General features: G+C 41.7%; 2 protein-coding genes across 9 annotated transcripts in view; both read left to right on the plus strand.

Annotated features, from left to right (window-relative positions):
- Nucleotides 1-185: 185 nt before the first annotated feature.
- hs6st2 (heparan sulfate 6-O-sulfotransferase 2) lies at nt 186-3,229 on the plus strand. Of its 2 annotated transcripts, none has more exons than XM_041048993.1 (2): nt 186-1,130; nt 1,845-3,229. In XM_041048993.1, exons 1-2 carry the CDS (start codon nt 553-555, stop codon nt 2,671-2,673), a joined length of 1,407 nt encoding a protein of 468 aa, XP_040904927.1. In that variant the 5' UTR covers nt 186-552; the 3' UTR covers nt 2,674-3,229. The 2 variants fall into 2 exon arrangements, with proteins under 2 accessions (XP_040904927.1, XP_040904929.1); XM_041048995.1 differs by having other exon boundaries at nt 1,848-3,229.
- An 886-nt stretch (nt 3,230-4,115) lies between these two features.
- Nucleotides 4,116-17,102, plus strand: part of mbnl3 (muscleblind-like splicing regulator 3) — a 29,284-nt gene continuing 16,297 nt past the window's right edge. Inside the window, exons 1-4 of one of the 7 annotated variants that reach the window (XM_041047466.1) lie at nt 4,116-4,178; nt 4,991-5,115; nt 6,190-6,275; nt 12,756-13,771. In XM_041047466.1, coding sequence (XP_040903400.1) covers nt 13,598-13,771 — 174 coding nt within the window. In that variant the 5' untranslated portion in view covers nt 4,116-4,178; nt 4,991-5,115; nt 6,190-6,275; nt 12,756-13,597. Of the gene's footprint in view, nt 4,179-4,845; nt 5,116-5,996; nt 6,059-6,189; nt 6,276-12,113; nt 12,666-12,755; nt 13,772-17,102 lie in introns of those variants that run through there. The other 6 variants (XM_041047468.1, XM_041047465.1, XM_041047471.1 and 3 more) reach the window with 6 other exon arrangements.

The raw sequence follows: 17,102 nt of genomic DNA on the forward strand, positions 1-17,102 counted from the left end.
ACATTATAGCAAGCACTGTGCATTTTATGTGTGTTTACTTTGTTTATCGTTAGTTAACAGGTACATAAATGGTAGCAAATCTCCCGTCGGTCGGTAAGTTGACTTTGTTTCCCCGTGGCTCTGGGCGGGCAGCAGGACTCTACACGGTGACGTAACTTCGCTCCCACATTCAGCGCAGAGGCTGCTGGGAAGAAAGGTCAAGAATCGCTGGCTCTTGAAGGCACGGATTTACTGCTACAACAAAGACTATGTAACTAATACCACTGGTAAAACAAATCTGTTATTTCAAAAGAGACCGTGAGTACTAAAATGAGTACGTTTTGCTGCTCATAATACAGCAAAATTAGCCAAATTAAATACGCTATCGTCCGTTTTTGTGTGACTCAGTCGCCGACACAGTACTCTGGCTAGCTAACGTTAGGCGGCTAGCAGCTTCATTTATTATTGTTTTCGCGTTATTTAGCGGCTATAGAAATACGATTTGCCGAGGTGCCCCAGCCGAGGCAGGGGTCTGGACTGCCTGAGTGATGTTTTTCTGTCCATCCCGGGAAGATGGATGAGAAATCCAGCAGCAGCAGCCACCACCGGCTCCTGATCGTCCTGCTCATGGTGTTGCTCTTTGGCGTCATTATGGTCCAGTACATGTGCCCGAGCAGGTCCGAGTGCCAGATGCTGCACCAGGTGGGATCCTGGTTGAAGGTCGGCAGCGCAACTGGTTCCCGGAGTAGTGGCAACGAAGTCCAAGACGGGCTCCCAAAGGATCCATACATTGCTGAAGACGGCGCTCTGGTCCGCTTTGTCCCTCGCTTCAACTTCACCAAAGCCGATTTAAATCGTGTTGTAGATTTCAACATAAAAGGGGATGATGTTATAGTTTTTCTGCACATTCAAAAAACGGGTGGCACGACGTTTGGTCGACACCTGGTGCGGAACATTCAGCTGGAGAGGCCGTGCGAGTGCCACGCAGGTCAAAAGAAATGTACCTGTTACCGGCCAGGTAAAAAGGAAACCTGGCTCTTTTCCCGTTTCTCCACCGGCTGGAGCTGCGGGCTTCATGCGGACTGGACTGAGCTGACCAGCTGTGTGCCGTCACGCATGGACTCACGAGAGGTTCCCAAGAACATGCCCAGGTTGGTGAAAGCGGACGGATACCATATAATCATTTTACATTTCTCATAATAATGGTTATATAACTGCAGGCGATTCAGCAGTACATTAAACGGCAATATTAGTCTGTGTCCTCAGTTTTGCATAAATGTATACACTGCAGGTATGCAACAAAGTGAACTAAAGTGTAATACAGGTCAGACGTTTTGACATTATATGTATACTACAGCTGTTAACATATCTATTTAACGAAACAGAAAAGACCTGTTCGATGTTTTATCTGTTTATTTGTTAATTTGATGTAGCTGTTTACCCTCATCTTCAGCGTGAATTTGTTTTAACACTACAAGGAAGAGGTGGTCAAAATCTGGTTTTAACGTGATCTCTGAGTATGTACTGTGAGATTTTGAAAAAGAAAATCAGCATCAAACGTCGTGCACAAGTGCTTCTAGTCCACACGGCAAATAAACAGACCACATAATTGCAGGACTTCTGTTTCCCCTTGTAAATCAGAACCACTTAACTATGATACAGCTAAATTAAAATGAGTTTCTTTTATTTAACACCCCCTGTTCTCCCTAGTGTACATACTGCTTATAGTCAGCTGCATCTATTTATCCAAATGCTATTTTGAATATTTTGTAATTTTTTACATTAAGCAGTAACTGCCACACTGCCATCTTGAGATTTTTTTGAGTTAGCTTGTTGCAGACCTAATGTTCTCTTTTTCTCTCCAGTAGGAACTATTATTATATAACCATCCTAAGGGACCCAGTGTCACGCTACCTGAGCGAGTGGCGTCATGTGCAGCGTGGTGCCACATGGAAAGCCTCCTTACATGTGTGTGATGGACGTTCACCAACACTGTCTGAGCTGCCAAGCTGCTACTCAGGAGACGACTGGTCAGGTTGCTCACTGCAGGAGTTCATGGACTGCCCCTACAACCTGGCCAACAACCGGCAGACCCGCATGCTGGCTGACCTAAGCCTAGTGGGTTGCTACAATGTCTCTGCCATGAGTGAGGAAGAGCGCTGGGCAGTGCTTTTGGAGAGCGCTAAACGTAACCTACGGGGCATGGCCTTCTTTGGGCTGACCGAGTACCAGCGTAAGACCCAGTACCTGTTTGAACGAACCTTCAACTTGGAGTTCATTGCACCCTTCACACAGCTCAACGGCACCCGCGCCTCCAGTGTTGACGTACCTCCTGAAACACAACACAGAATCCGCCAACTAAACCGATGGGATGTAGAGCTGTATGAGTACGCCCGTGATCTTTTCCTGCAGCGTTTCCAGGTGGCGAGGCAGCAGGAGCGCAGGCAGGCCAGAGAGAGGCGGCAGCAGGAGAGGAGGCGGCTCCGTGGAAGGCTCACAACAAAGCAAGGGAGGCAGCTGAAACCCACAGAAGCACCCCTTCAGCCGGACCGCCACTTTGTTGTAACTGAAGAGCAGCAGAGGGAGAAGGTTGGTGGAGACAATGTGGAGTCAGAAGTGCTATTCCCAGAATGGTGGGATCTGGATGAGAATAGTACCATGGAGGACTACATGGACAATGTGGAACAATGGTAGTGATGGGAACAAGCATTAGAGTCTTAACACTAAGTGTGCCATGTTCGGCCTTGTCTGTTGTTAATGAATCCAAGCTATTTTTAGTATATGCCTTCCACTATTTTTTTTCTCACATGAACTGTTTGAAATGCTAAATTTATTTATTGATACTGATTGTATCCCTTTTCCACAACTGACATTCATAATGGATAATGGATGGAATTCTTAACAGAAAGAAAGGCTGCTGTAGCTACCTGCAATCCTGTACCTTTCAATGTTCACACAAGCCTTCTAGACTGTTCTCCTGGTTTTTAAACACATCTGAACTCTTTTTTATTTTCAATCTAATACTTGTTTATCTTAAAAAAAAATATGCTACTGTTTGTGATAAACTAGCTATATGTTGGTCTTGTACGAAATGTGTACATTTTACAATGTACCTGTGTTTTTAAGTGTCTCTTAAGTGATATGAAAGGAGAATCAAATTTTCATAGATACCTCAATGTGTTGCATTAACTAATATTGTAAAATTACTGAATGTGTCACATGTCTCAGTTTTTATATAAAAATCCTTTTACATTTACTGAACTGTTTTTTTTATTTGTGCCATACCCCAATATCTTCTCTCTGCCCGTTCTTTTGTCTGATCATGTGCACAAAAGACTGCATGCTTTTGTGTTGTACTTGCAAACCTCTGGAACACCAGCAGGGGGCGCTGAAGTACTTTCAATGAAATCAAAGCTTCCTGAGAGGTAGTCTCAGATAGTGAGGTGATAGTTGACATCACAGCTTATTTTTAAATTTGGTTGGATAGGATTTGAACCATTTTTCAGTCTGATCCTCGGATGATTAAATAGAGGGATCAGCTTTGACAGCTGCTCCTAAATTTTGAAGAATTATTCTGAAATGTACTGAAAATGCTCAGAATTTTAAGGAGGTTTTTGGATTTTTAAAAGGAGGGATTACTTTTTTTATTAGTACAGTTGCATTGCAAAAAATGCTTGAGGGATGATATGCTTATATGCCATCATTTGTCTACATCATATTTGCTAAAATATGAAAACTAAGTTTTAGTGTTTGTTTAAATTTAGACTAGAAGTATGAAAACCCTGAATCCTGAGGTCAGATTTGTTGTTTATTGTTTTGTTTCTGTCAAATTTAGAATATAAAAAACGGAAAACCCAACAAGAAGGCACATACAGTATAAAACCATTACTGCAACCACGTAGCCTAACTCTGGTCCTTGATTAGAAAGCATGTTGCTTGGCTAACTTCATTTCATGTTTTAGATTAACCTATAACAGAACCCAGGATTACAGTTTAGAAACCCCTAATAAATGGTGCCTTATCAGAGTGGTACTTATTGTCTATCCAGATAAATATGAAAGAAGTGTGCTAGCTGGTTTTATTGTGAAAAATCATACGGTGACCGGATGTACGATGTTGGTATAAAAGCAACTTACTAGCATCAGGTGGTACAACTGAAGAGCGCTCCTCTACCTGCATATTTTGGCTGTCATCTGCATGTAAGAAGCGAAAACAAATACTAACTTTATGTGTCATTTTTATGTTTTAAACCGCTAAAATGATGAGAAACATGCACACATCACCGCCGTGGTTTACATGTGTACGGTTCTGAACGGGTTTTGAATTTTTCGTTTAGGCGGACGTTAAGTTTAAAAATTTGACCGTTAGTTAACGTTAGCTATTTTAACTCTTAACGGGTCACTTTAGCCCAGTCGCTATCCAGATATTTCAAATACAGTTAAACTGAGTTAGCCTTTAAATTATATCCTTAAAATGACAGCACGCACTTTGATCTAACCTTATGGCTGGATTTTTTGGCTATCGTTAATCTGACCCGGTTGACAGAGGGTGAAATATCTTGGCGGCACTGAGCGTCAGTAATAGTGAAAGGGACGTCTTTGATCCGCCTTGCATGTGTGTAAAATAATGCACACATGCCTATCATGTAAGGTGTACCTACCTGAGACGTCTTCACGGCAGCCTACCTTCATGTCGTGACCTGGTCGTGACTTTGATTTCCCCCCCAAATGTTATCTAATAAACGTAGGCAAACACACACGCTCCCTCTCTCCCAACTCCTCCCTCACCATTTTGCCCTGCCTCTGATTTTTTTTTTTTATCTGTTATTCTGCTGTGTGTTGCAGCCGAGCAAATTTAGTTGCAGCTAACATTTCAGCTGCCAGGCAGACCCCCTCGCTTGTTCTTTCTTTCGCTCCTCGGCGGTAACACGTTTTGTTTATTTGCTTGCTTCGATTTTATTATTTCTATTCAGCGATAACGCGCTTTTTTCTCACTCTTCTTTCACTTCCAGGTAGTGTCGAGTGTATATCAGACCAACAACGCGTCTTTGTGGAAAATAACCACCAAATAAACATTTTACCCGACGTTATTTTTGGGGAAGACATTTGAGTCTGAATCCGATTGGACTACAAACGGGTAAGAGGCTGAGCACAGTCTGGCGCAGTTTACTTTGCACCAATATTAATACCTGACGCATTTAAATAACTAAGGTTAGCTGTGGATTTTACATTTAATCCATGTTACAGTCTTTAAAATGCCTTTTCCAGTCTGCCTGTTGCGTGGAAGCTCAATGCTGCCTTTGTTATTGTTAAATACGGGCGTAATTGTGGTGTTACACATAGGCAAAACATCAATAACATTTACATTTAACATGCCCTGGGAAGGTCTGCTGAGAGCTGAAGCTCTCAGTATAGATACAAATAATATTGCAAGCAGCTGTAATATTTTAGTCATGGATCTGTATACAAGATTTCGCTTGAATATGATATTTTGGCTTTTCTTGTCCTCACAGTGCCAGTATTTTAAATCCAAGTTAATTTTTGTTACCATGCCAGACAGGAAAAGAAGAGAAAAAAATCAATGTAAAATTACTTTCTGAGTCACTTTGATCACTGTAATTTTGAGTTCAGATCTAATAAGTGAAGAGCCCTTGCAGGTTGCCTCTGGGTTATCAAGATGTATGTGTGCAAGATTTTGCAGCCAAAATCCATGCATGTGAGCAGTCAGTGCAGGAGGTTGGGTCTCGTCCTTGTTTACCTTAAGGGGGCAGACACTCAAGCCACCATGGCATACTGTGTTGTCAATACTTGCCTACACTGTATGCATTTCCAGTGGACGTATTGCCATCATCTTGTCCTAGTTAACAATACAGCCAGTCAAGACAAGTTCACTCTTCCTTCAGGCTGTGGACTCTGCACCAGTCTAGCTAGTTTTTCTTTACTTAATATAAACACAGATAAACTGACACACTCACACACACACACAAGCAAGCACACAGCTGTATTTCCCACATAACCTGTTTTCATTTTCCTTCTCACACAGACACACATTAACTTCACAGGATGCCCCATCTTTTATGGTACAAATAAAACGCTTTACCAACAATGTTGCATCAATAACAAATCAAAAATGTCACACTGACAATACATTATCGGTTCAGCTTTAATATCTAATTTTTCCACACAGTTAACTTTCATTATCTCACTACAGGGACGTGAAACTAACATCTCAAACCAGTTTTATACTGCAGTAAGATTAAACCCACACTTCATTCAGTCCTCTCTGAAGTAAAAAATGTAAGTGCAATGGCAAGTTATACTGTATCATTCCAGGTGTTCATGCTCTGTGTAGGTTATATTGTCCTGTATAATGGAATAGGGTTGTTGTATGTTTGCTTGAATGGGAGCTGTGGTGCTTTAATGAGCTGAAAGGATTATTGATACTTAACCTAATTACTTCACTCCCTCCCTCCAGGCTGCTGGCTTTCACTCTCATTGTGATTTAGGGTTCTTTCACCTTGTGCTTTTTAATCAATCACCTGGTCAGTGATGTTTTCCTGTTTTGCACTCGACCTTGTCACTGCTCTCAAAAGGGTTGTCTGTTTAGGGAACGGTAACACAGATATAATTTAGATGGCGATCAGAGTTGGGTTTTCACAACTTTATTGCTTGTTCTAAAACTACCTGTGCATGAAAAATGGAATTCACCAAACTTATGGGAATGGGGAAACTCCAGGTTAAAAAAAAAGTCCCACAGGAAACACCACAGATTCTCTTGTGAAACCAAACTGACACACAGGTCTGAGCTTAAGTGTTTTTTTCCAGTGTATAAATACTAAAATCCCTCACTGGCTTTCCCCACACTGAACTCAACAGTTTTAGGATCCTTTTGTTCTCATTTTAGACCCCCTGTATTACCCTATAACACTTCACATTTGCATTTTACACATTTCCGCAATAATCTAAAGCAGTTCACTAAAAGTACAACAGTAAATCAAGCTTAAATTTCTACATGCAGGCATTTCAACTCGTTTTAGTGCTTGAAGTTTGACTGAATTTTCAACTCGTTTGGCACTTTCACTTCAGCTACTTCACCTTAAATCAGTGCTCACACTTAAAGTGACACTTTCAGCTCCTCCATTTTAACTGTTATTTAAATAATACTTTAAGGATTTGCATTCAGTCAACTTCAGTCAGTACTTAGTGTTAAACTGAAATTTTAACTTATTTCAGTACTGTTACTCAACTTTTTCAAGTACAGTAACTGTATTTCAGTTACCACTTCAACATCTTCCCCTATTTCACCTTTTTCAAATGTTTCAAGTGTATTTTTTTTTGTAGTGAGCACACATTAGTATAGCTTTGTAATTGTTTTGTTCTCTTTGCTGTATTAGCCTTTAAGACTTTACATTCCCATTTTATGTTTTACCTCTTCACTTTCTTTTTATTGTAATTCTTTTATTCTCTCTCAGCCTCCTCTATTACTCTGTAACACTTTTACAGTTTCCCACATTCCCATTTACTGCATTTGCCCAGTGCTCTTAATCTGGTGGAATCCAAAATAAATGCATCAGCAGAGCAATCTAAAACTTCTAAACCACCAAAATTGCCATCAACCACTGGCAAGTAATTAATGCACAGACAGGGCACTTCAACTATTCCCCTGCCCATACAATAATCATGCAAAGGAAAGGAGCAAAAATATGCTAATAGGAGAAACAAAAGGGGTTTAATTTTCCTTTCATTGAATGCATGTCCGATACTACAGTTTTGTTGGTATAAAGCTATCTAAACACTAGCTAAAGTGTGAGCAGACAAGGTGCAGGGCAGTGTGTCAAGGTGGCACTCAGCCTACACACCAGCCATAATGCAGACGTCATAGCTCCAGTGAAGGTTACAGTGTCAGTTACCCTTTGGTGCACTGTGTTTGATGAGGGACGCAGTGCGCTGGAGTCAACAGCAGCCACCCCTATCTGTCCTCCTTATAAACGCCCCCCCCCCACACACACACACATACATCCTATTCCACCTACATGTTGACCCACACCTACTGACTACTGACTGTTGGAGCCCCTCTTCTCCCTGACAGACAGGCAACAGCATGAGGCTGTTATAACCGGGGCACTCTATATTTATTCACCATTCTGCATCCCTGCATATGACTGTTCATGCTGGATTGTAAACGTCGGACAAGTTCAGTTGGCCAAAATTATTTCTGTACATGTACACTCTTTAATACAGCTGGCTTCATAATTAAGCAGGAATATGGTTGAGACATTTCTAAGTAGATCTGTGTATTAGAGCTGAAACGATTTGTTGATTAATTGATTAGTTGACTGACAGAAAATTAATCAGTGGCCATTTCATTAATCATTTTAGTCTTTTTTTTTCATGCAAGAAGCAGAATAAAATCAGAATTTGCTGCTTTTGAATATCTTGGTTTTAAGATGTTGGTCAGACAAAAGAAACTGGTTCTTAGAAATTGTGAGTGGCATTTTCTCATGTTTGACATTTCATAGAAATAATGAGTAACCGATTAATCAAAGAAAAAATATAATGAGCAGATTAATAATGAAAAAAAATCAATAATTCCACCCCTGCTGTGTATATTGGAGCTGTAAGGATTAGTTGATAATGGATTAATCATTCCAGTCATTTTTTAAAGTGGAAATGCCACATTCACGGCTTCTCCATTGTGAGGATTTCCTGCTCTTCTTTGTCATATATCATATATCTTTGATTTTTGTGATGCTGGTCAAATAAAACAAGCAATTTAAATAAATCTCCTTGTGCTGTGGGAAATCATCACAGGCATTTTTCTCTATTTTCTGACATTTACATTTTTGTCTGACACTTTATACAGTAAAGAATTATCTGATTAATCTAGAAAATAATCAGTCTGTTGATTGCCAAATGAAAGCCTTAGTGTCCACCATGAGGTTTAATGACACTTTTTTTAATTTAATGTCCTAGCAGCATGGTTAAAGCTTATTTGCATGCTTTCTTATTTATATTTTGTTTCTGAAGTGCTGTAATCCATTCATCAGTCTTGCAAAGGCCAACAGTGAGATGGCTGTGGTGTGTGGGCTGCAACTGCACAATAATGTGGCCTCAAGTTCGTAGCATCGAGCTTTTGTCTCTTGAACAGAGTTCTTGATCAATATTTTGCTATAAGAGCACTTCAAGCCAAACGTCTCCCTTTCTCTTTTTATCCCTCCTATCGTTTCTTCATCTGCACCTTAAATAGTTGCTTCTCAGCTGTTTGTGAGGCTCATGTGTCTTCTGGCCTCCTTATGTTTTAGGTCTGCTATGGTAGGTAGGTAGTGTTGTGCAATTTTTCCTCTTGGCAGTAAATGTTTCATTACAGCATGAAGGATCTGTATTTCTAAAGAGTACTGTCTTTAAAAAAAAGTGGTTATGAAGATGTAAAACATCAAATAAATGAGAGTAGGCATATTTTGCTTAATGCAGACAATTCATGTGACCATTTTGGTGCATTTTGGGGGACTGTGGCTACGCTTGTTGGGTTTCTTACAATTTCCTGACATCTTTGAAGACAGTCATCTGTATGTTTTTTTGTCCTTAACCCTGAATGTTGGGTTACGTTAGGTGAATTTGTTGCACTTTAGAATGAAGTTTTCTATTTTTGTAAAGATGCCATGCACTGTTGGATTCACTCCTGGTGCTTATATTTACCTCTGCCAGGGAGATTATGTTTTCACTTGTCTGTTTGCTGGTTTATTTATTTGTCACCAGGATTACGCAAAAAGTACTGAGCAGATTTACACCCAACTTGGGATGGGACATGGACCAGAGAAGAAGCCATTAAATTTGGGGAAGATCTGGATCATTCACATTGAATTTGAGTCTAATGTATGGTGTTTGACATTGGCCTTGGCAGAGGTCTGTGCTCTCTGAGTGCCCTTCTAGATGCCTACTGCTGTTACTGAATTATTAATTGACTAATGTGCAGATTAGTGACAAGGTCTACTTGCACAGCAGAGTCCATCAAAGCTCTTGGTGGTGCTTCTTAAACACAGTAGAGGCATGGGTCTTTGGATGGCAATGTCAGGGTGCTGGTCTATCAGTCTGCTTTGGTTCAGATTAAAATGTCTCAGCAACTTTCATATGGATTGCCATGACATTTTGTAGAGACATTCATGGTCCTCAGACGTTTCATCCTAATCACATTCATGACCCTCTGACTTTTCATATGGTGCCACCAGTAAGTCAGAGTTTTTACTCATCCTGTGTAATATTTACTTGATAGATTGGAAAAAAATTGGTACATTTATGACATTCATGGTTTCCAGATGTTACTTACAATATTGGTAAATATTGGTTAGATTTCTGTTGTGATGAAAAACTTGTGAACTGGTTAACTTATGATGGAAGAAGTTTCAGGTGACCTGTCTAAAGCAGATACATTTATTAAAGCTCAATCGAGGAGACTAGAGATGAGCAATACAGGTTAATACCAGGTAATGTCATCCAATTCTGAGGGTTATCTTCATTGCAGGGTGTATTTAAACCCATACAAAACTTATTACATGTCCAAATAAGGACATAAGAATGAAATGAGATTATGTGATAGTTGATACTGAGGACAAATTTTGTACAGTGAGTCATCTTTCCATGGTCATCTCCCTACATCTCTGCATTTGGAGATAAAGTGGCTGCACCCACTTATTAGTAACTAATTAATAAAAACTTGCTTACTTACTTACTAATAGCTCTCATAGGTTTCTCTGTCTCTTAATGAATGTGTTGTAACAAACACAACCCCCAAGATAGGCATGTCACATTTAACCCACTTACACATTATGCCATGGTATGATTTCTCTATTTTTAACTGTCCCCATTGTCTTCCATTAGCCGTAAAGGCCCTGACAGAGGCCAAAGGCATAGCTAACACGGGATTCTTGGTTAAACAGTTGGTGAAATTTTTGGTGGACGTGGGGGTGAAACTCCTGGAAAGCATTTATCAGTGATGGGTCATGACTGTGCATATTCAAAGGTACAGGGTGCAATAAAAACTGGAATGGCTTTGGCACCGAGCCAGCACTGCTGCGTAGCTTTCCAAGAATGGTGGTAATGGCAACTGTACGCCATTTGGCGTCTGGTGTGGCGAGATCAAGGAGAGGAAGCGAGGAGCGTTGCTGAGGAGCATTTTGATGATGTGGTTTGCATATTGCTGAGCTGCGTCGTCAGGGCGTGCGTAAGCAAGAGCGCTTGACACTGATGTGGACGTGAATGCAGGGCAGGCAAAGCTGCAGAAGGCGTGCTTGTCTTGTCCCCCTGAGAAAAGTTTCTATCGATCTGTAGGTAGGCTGGCAGGAGGAGGAGGCACAGACAAGCATAATGGTTAAGCAAGCAAAGCAATTGCTGTACCTGCTCATCTCTCATTCCTGCCTTTTTTTTTTGGGTTGGGACGTGTCTTTGTTCTTGTGTTTGAAGGTGGGTGTATCAATTCAGTTACCACCTCCCTTTATCCCTCCTTCTCTCACTCCACTGCAGTGTGCTCCTACAGAGCTGTCTAGCTGCATGCTCTCATATACACACACTCGTTCCCTCACACTACCCCCCCCCCCCCCCCCGCTTCCTCCGTCTGTGTCTGCCACCATCACACACAAGGACTGATAATATCTGCTCCAACCCCCCTCTCCTCCTCCTATTTTTTTGTACTCCTCCTCTCCTGCATCTCGCCTATTGTTTATTCACTTTGTGCATTCATGTACTACCATGTCTCACACAAGGTAGCCCTCCTTTCTCTTTAATTTGTCTCATGTTCGGAATCCAGTTTGGACTTTGCTTTTCCCTGTGAAGCTAAATTGTAGTTTCTTCTGTGTGTGTATGTCTTTATTGAGCCACCTCACTGATTGCTATCTGTATTCAGTTAGTGTCCGGACACGTCACTCTGCCCCCTCACAGCATGCATCTTCCTTGCATCACACTGCAGTATAGTCCAGTGTTTGAATAAGATAACTTGCTCCTCCTTGTCTGTGAAAAGACAAAGCTGTTCAGAGTCATCTCAGAGTTGTTGTACAGTTTGAATATTAACATGTGGCTGAGCCATGACTGTGCTGTGCCAGTGAAAAAAGCCTGGGAGGAACAAGGACGGGCTCTGTGGAGGGAGGAGCTGCTGTGGAAACTGCCCTGTCATTGGTTGGTGATGTGTTCTGCCTGCCTGCAAAAGTTTGCCCGATTGGCCGTTGCTTTGCAATGAGCAGAGCAGCTGCAGTTGTGAAGAACTACCCCTTCTCTTTCTGCCCTGTCTCTCTCTTTGCTGCTTCTTCCCTTCGCATTAATAACTGTCTGGGAATCATCGGTGTCGACCACATGTGCCAGCCAGTGCCACTTCAAGGACACTGCTTTTCACAGTATATTGCAGCATGATTCATGTCAAGTTAGTCAATTACTTTCTGCTCCGTGGAGCTCAGGGGAGTTGAAGTGACGTCTCTGTCCTGCCTGCAATCTCCATCCATCCCTTTATTCCCTCTCCCTTTCTCTCTCGTATCACTTAATCAAGACATAGCTTGCCCTTTGCCGTTCATTGCTGCCTCCCTCCCTCCCGTACACTCTGCTCTCCTATTTGTTTGTCCTCGCTTTTTTCTCTTTGGCTCATTCCCTTCCACCCTCCTGCCTCGTGGTCCTCATCACCCTCCGCTGAAACAGGCTCCACACGAGGTTGTAGCTTTACATTAACAACATTTTCTCTTCAACAGGCTTCTGGTTTGTTAATGCTTTGGATTAATGTTTGCCCTTCTGTTTTTACAGTCAACAGCAAGACAACAAGCAAGGACATGCAGAAGAGAGGTCAGTGAGGAGGATGACAACAGAAGAATAAAGGACGGCAAAGGAGGGATGAGAAAGCGGCCGAAGTAAAAGGAGGAAGTGGAACTCTGAAGTGCCTACTGTGAGGGGTTGTCTGCTGCCTTCTGACTTTGCTGGATGAGAGCAGGACGGGGCTCAGTGTCTGTTTGGCCTTGAATGGAGGCTATGTTTTATCCTGACAGCCACAGAGTCATCCATCCCATGTTCCAGAGACGCAGTCCCCACATACCCTGAGCTGAGCAGCCACCTCGTCTGCAAGGAAAGCATCCCTATAAGGTTCTGCTTTTTTTGTTCTATAGACATCTTCCTTTTCAGGCTGTTCAAACATAACTAGCTCAACAGAGATTGCTACAGCCTTGGCCATGTTGACGTGAATGTTACAGTGACTTACGGTGGGCGTCATTTGATTCAGGTAAAGACGCAGATGCTCAGCGGCATATCCAAGCATTCCAGAGTGATGTCCTCAGAGTAGTTTCTGTTTTTTTCCTTTTTTTTGAGACAGAGCTGGCCTCTGCTCACAGCCAAACCCCTCTATCTCACCCCAGTGAGACCTCAGCTGCCAAATTTCCCAGGAAGAACTAATAAACATCCCCTAAAATACATTGAGCAAAAGGACTCGCTGTCTATTTGTGCTGAGGAAAAACTGAAAATATTCTTTGCCTCTGTTTCCTCTCTGTTTTGTTGGGGACTCTTTTTCTTGCGTCACTATTAGTCACCCTTGCACTCGTCAGGCAGTTTTCCGTCCATCTGCCCCCACCACTGTTCAGTGTTTGTGAGCATCTCTGATGGCTGTCAGCATGACCATGGGACGGGACACCAAATGGCTGACCCTGGAAGTGTGTCGTGAGTTTCAGAGAGGTACTTGCTCAAGGTCTGATGCCGAGTGCAAGTTTGCCCACCCCTCCCGGAGCTGCCATGTGGAGAATGGCCGAGTCATCGCCTGCTTCGACTCACTGAAGGTAACAATGCAACAGACATTTCACTCATCATCAATCCTTGCCATATTACATCATGTTTGTTTAGACACATGTATTATGGTTAACATCAAGTCAGTTGATGCCTTTTGACTCTGCGTAGTATTGTATAAATACTAAAGGTAAAGTGACGCCCACTTATTTTATACACAAACACACCCACACATACACACAAACCAGGGTTTCCTGTAGTGTTATATAGCGGAGCTGATCTTGATTTCAGGTGAAGTGACTCACCTTTAGGGAAACAGCAGAGGTGCTGTTTCACACATCAAATGCCAAATACTTAATGAGTGTGACTGTGGTGCAGGGCGTCATCTGCTAATTAAATTGTTCAAGTTGTTCACAATTGTTCGCAATCAGTTTAACAATTTCCTGGGGGAAACCTTTCGAACTATGTCAGTTGGTCAGCTGATCCACTCTTTTTACAGCTACTGAAAATTTTAAACACGGTTTTTGTCAGAATTTTTCAAACTGCATCTATATTGCCTTGTGATTCTGGGGCTGCGTACTACGAGGATAGTTATCTTTATGTTTTGTCCTAGTGATTGTGTTGTGGCTTTTTAATATTGTGAATTATGATGAACAAGTTTATTATCTATGTTAATCATTAAAAGAGTCGCATTCATCCCAGAATGATTTTTAAATTGTTGAGAACACAAGCTGAAAATTACAGTTTTTACATTTATTTTTAATTTTTTTAAATCAAAGTTTAAACAATTCAATTTCATGGTAGCAGTATATTTTACTGTCATGATGTTGCACATTTAAAACCTGTAGAAGAAATACCTAATTTGAATGTACTTTTCTTTGAAGTATTTCTTTAATGTATTTTTGCCTGTTTACTGCTGAGAGACACGCAACAAATGTGGTTAGAGAGATGGGGGATGACTTACGAAGGCCAGATTATAACCAGTAACGTTGCACCTACATGGTATGTGTCCTACACCACTAGGTTACCCTGACGCCCAATCAAGGTACTTCATTGCACGGATTAAAAATCCTGTAAATCTATAATATTGCCATAAGGCAGTCTTGTTCACTGATTTGTAACATTGCCTGCAATGATAATAACAATAGTAATACAACCACTTGTATTACAGGGGTAGTTACCGTTGTATAAATGTTACTGAAAAGTCTGTAATGGTGGACAAATTTTGTCTCATGGTACAGACTCAAGATAATATCCAACACATTTGGAATTAAATTTTCATCTCTCTCTCTGTGCAGCTATTTAGCTGTCCTTTTTTTTTTGTTTGTTTTTTGATTACTCAATTTACCCTAGCGCTAAGCTCTTCAGCTAAACCTCAGTATTACTATGGCTACTTATAGTTTAATACTGTTTCATTAATTTAGAACTGAAATCAAACATGTACATCATAGCTGTCCACTTAAACTGTTTGGTTACTAAAAGTTACTCCACACCTTTCAACCAATCAGTGGCCACAGTATAAATTGCCATATTCCCCAACTTTAATTTAAACCAGTCAAACTGACATAGGCTTCTCTATACCTAAACACATACAGATGCATAAACAGTGTCACACAAATGTCTTCTGTTATCAAGATATTTATTGTTTCCATTTTTCCAAGTTGCAATCTGCTGCTCTGCTGATGGTCGGTTTCTCCACCACTGATGTGGGCTAGTCGGTCGTGCTGCTTCAGCCTCGCTGCAGCTGCTCTCCTGACTCTCATCCTCCACCACAGAACCACAACACTAGCACTACTCATACGTAGCGGAAAAACTAACAGTCTGACAAGTGATGATGCTTTACTGTATTTTAGAAGAGCTCCGACTATCAATGGCCAATTGTGCTAAAATGGAGAATAGACTGTTGCTGTGTCGGCGTGTGTGTTTGCGTCTGGACGCACGTGTGTTTGCAAGAGGTTTTGCTCGACCAGCTTTCCTGCAGTGAAAAAGTGAGACCCAGACAAGGGGCTTTCTGTCTGAGTGCAGCTGCTGTCTCCTCGTTTATTGAGTTAGAATTTATTATTCAGCCATTTTTCTGTGTTATGTCCTCCAGAGCAGGAGGGAGATGGAGAGGCAGAGAGAGGGAGAGAAAGAGAGGGGGCCTAGCAACAGCACAGGAGTGCGTACCCATTGGATAGTTTGATCTTCCTGAGTGGCACGGCTGTTTTTAGCACAGAGCAACAGCCTGGCTCTGTACTGGTTGCATTGATGGGAAAAGGAGGCGAGCTGCTTTGTACCAAAGGCAGTGAACAAGCATTAAAGGCCACGTTGGGCTGTTTGAAGCCCCGGGGTCAGGTTGTTAGTCTGAGACAGAACTGAAGTTGGTGACAGTTGAAGGTCAAAGCGGCTTTCTTTATCAGGAGCTGCAGCAGGGCTGCCAGTACAGTGTGACAGCAACCACCTCTTTACAACAGTGTTTCTATCCTCGTTGTTCAGGATTATACTCAGCTGACAGTGGTTGTTTTTGGTCAACTGACTAGAAAAAACGAAGCACCACACGCTGTCCGTAACAGCTGCCCTGCAGCATCACTTCTTCCTCCTGCTCCCCGCCCAAAGAAGGGTGTTTGTTAATTTCATGGATTTATCCGCTAATGGCCTCCCTCCTCACCATCCCTCCCATATCTGGCATCTCCCTGTCCGAGCCAACCGCTGTCATTCCCTATTGCTCCTCCATTAGCTCTGTGTGGTTGGTCTGAACCTGCTGGGAGGGGGGGGGGGGGCTCATCGCCTAGTTCTCTTTTACCTTGTTAACTGGAGTGCTGCTGTCATCTCACATGATTGGTGTGGACATCACATCTGTTCAGCATACAGATTTAAGAGCAGAGTCACTTCTGGATGACATCATAGTAAGGCCTCCAACTGCAACAATTATTTTCATTATCTGTTAATCCACAGAAAATAGGTAAAAATGGCCAGCCCAAGTTACCAGACCCAAAGGCAACTAAATTGCTTCCTTTGTCCAAATAACAATTCCAAACCCAAAGATACACAGTTTACTATCATTTAAGACAAGTACAAACTGGAAATCTTTACACTGGAGAAGCTGGAACCACCAGATCAGTAGGATTCACGCTTCAGGGACCGTGAATGTCTGAACAAAATTTAATCTTATTCCATTCAATAATTGTTGAGAAATTCAACTAGCTGATTAAACAAGTATTTTTTTGAGCTCTTCGTCATTGTCATATGAGAATGAACCTATACTTGAGTGTGGTGATCCTCTAACTGCAGAAAAATATACGGCTCCAGAATTGTGTGTAAAGGTTTGGATCTCTGCGGTAATCCTGTTTATCAATGTCCCATCTCTCTCTTCTCACTGAGTGCATCAGCAACACACTACTGTAC

This window comes from Toxotes jaculatrix, chromosome 10 (genome assembly GCF_017976425.1).
Source record: "Toxotes jaculatrix isolate fToxJac2 chromosome 10, fToxJac2.pri, whole genome shotgun sequence".
Classification (NCBI taxonomy): Eukaryota; Metazoa; Chordata; class Actinopteri; family Toxotidae; genus Toxotes; species Toxotes jaculatrix.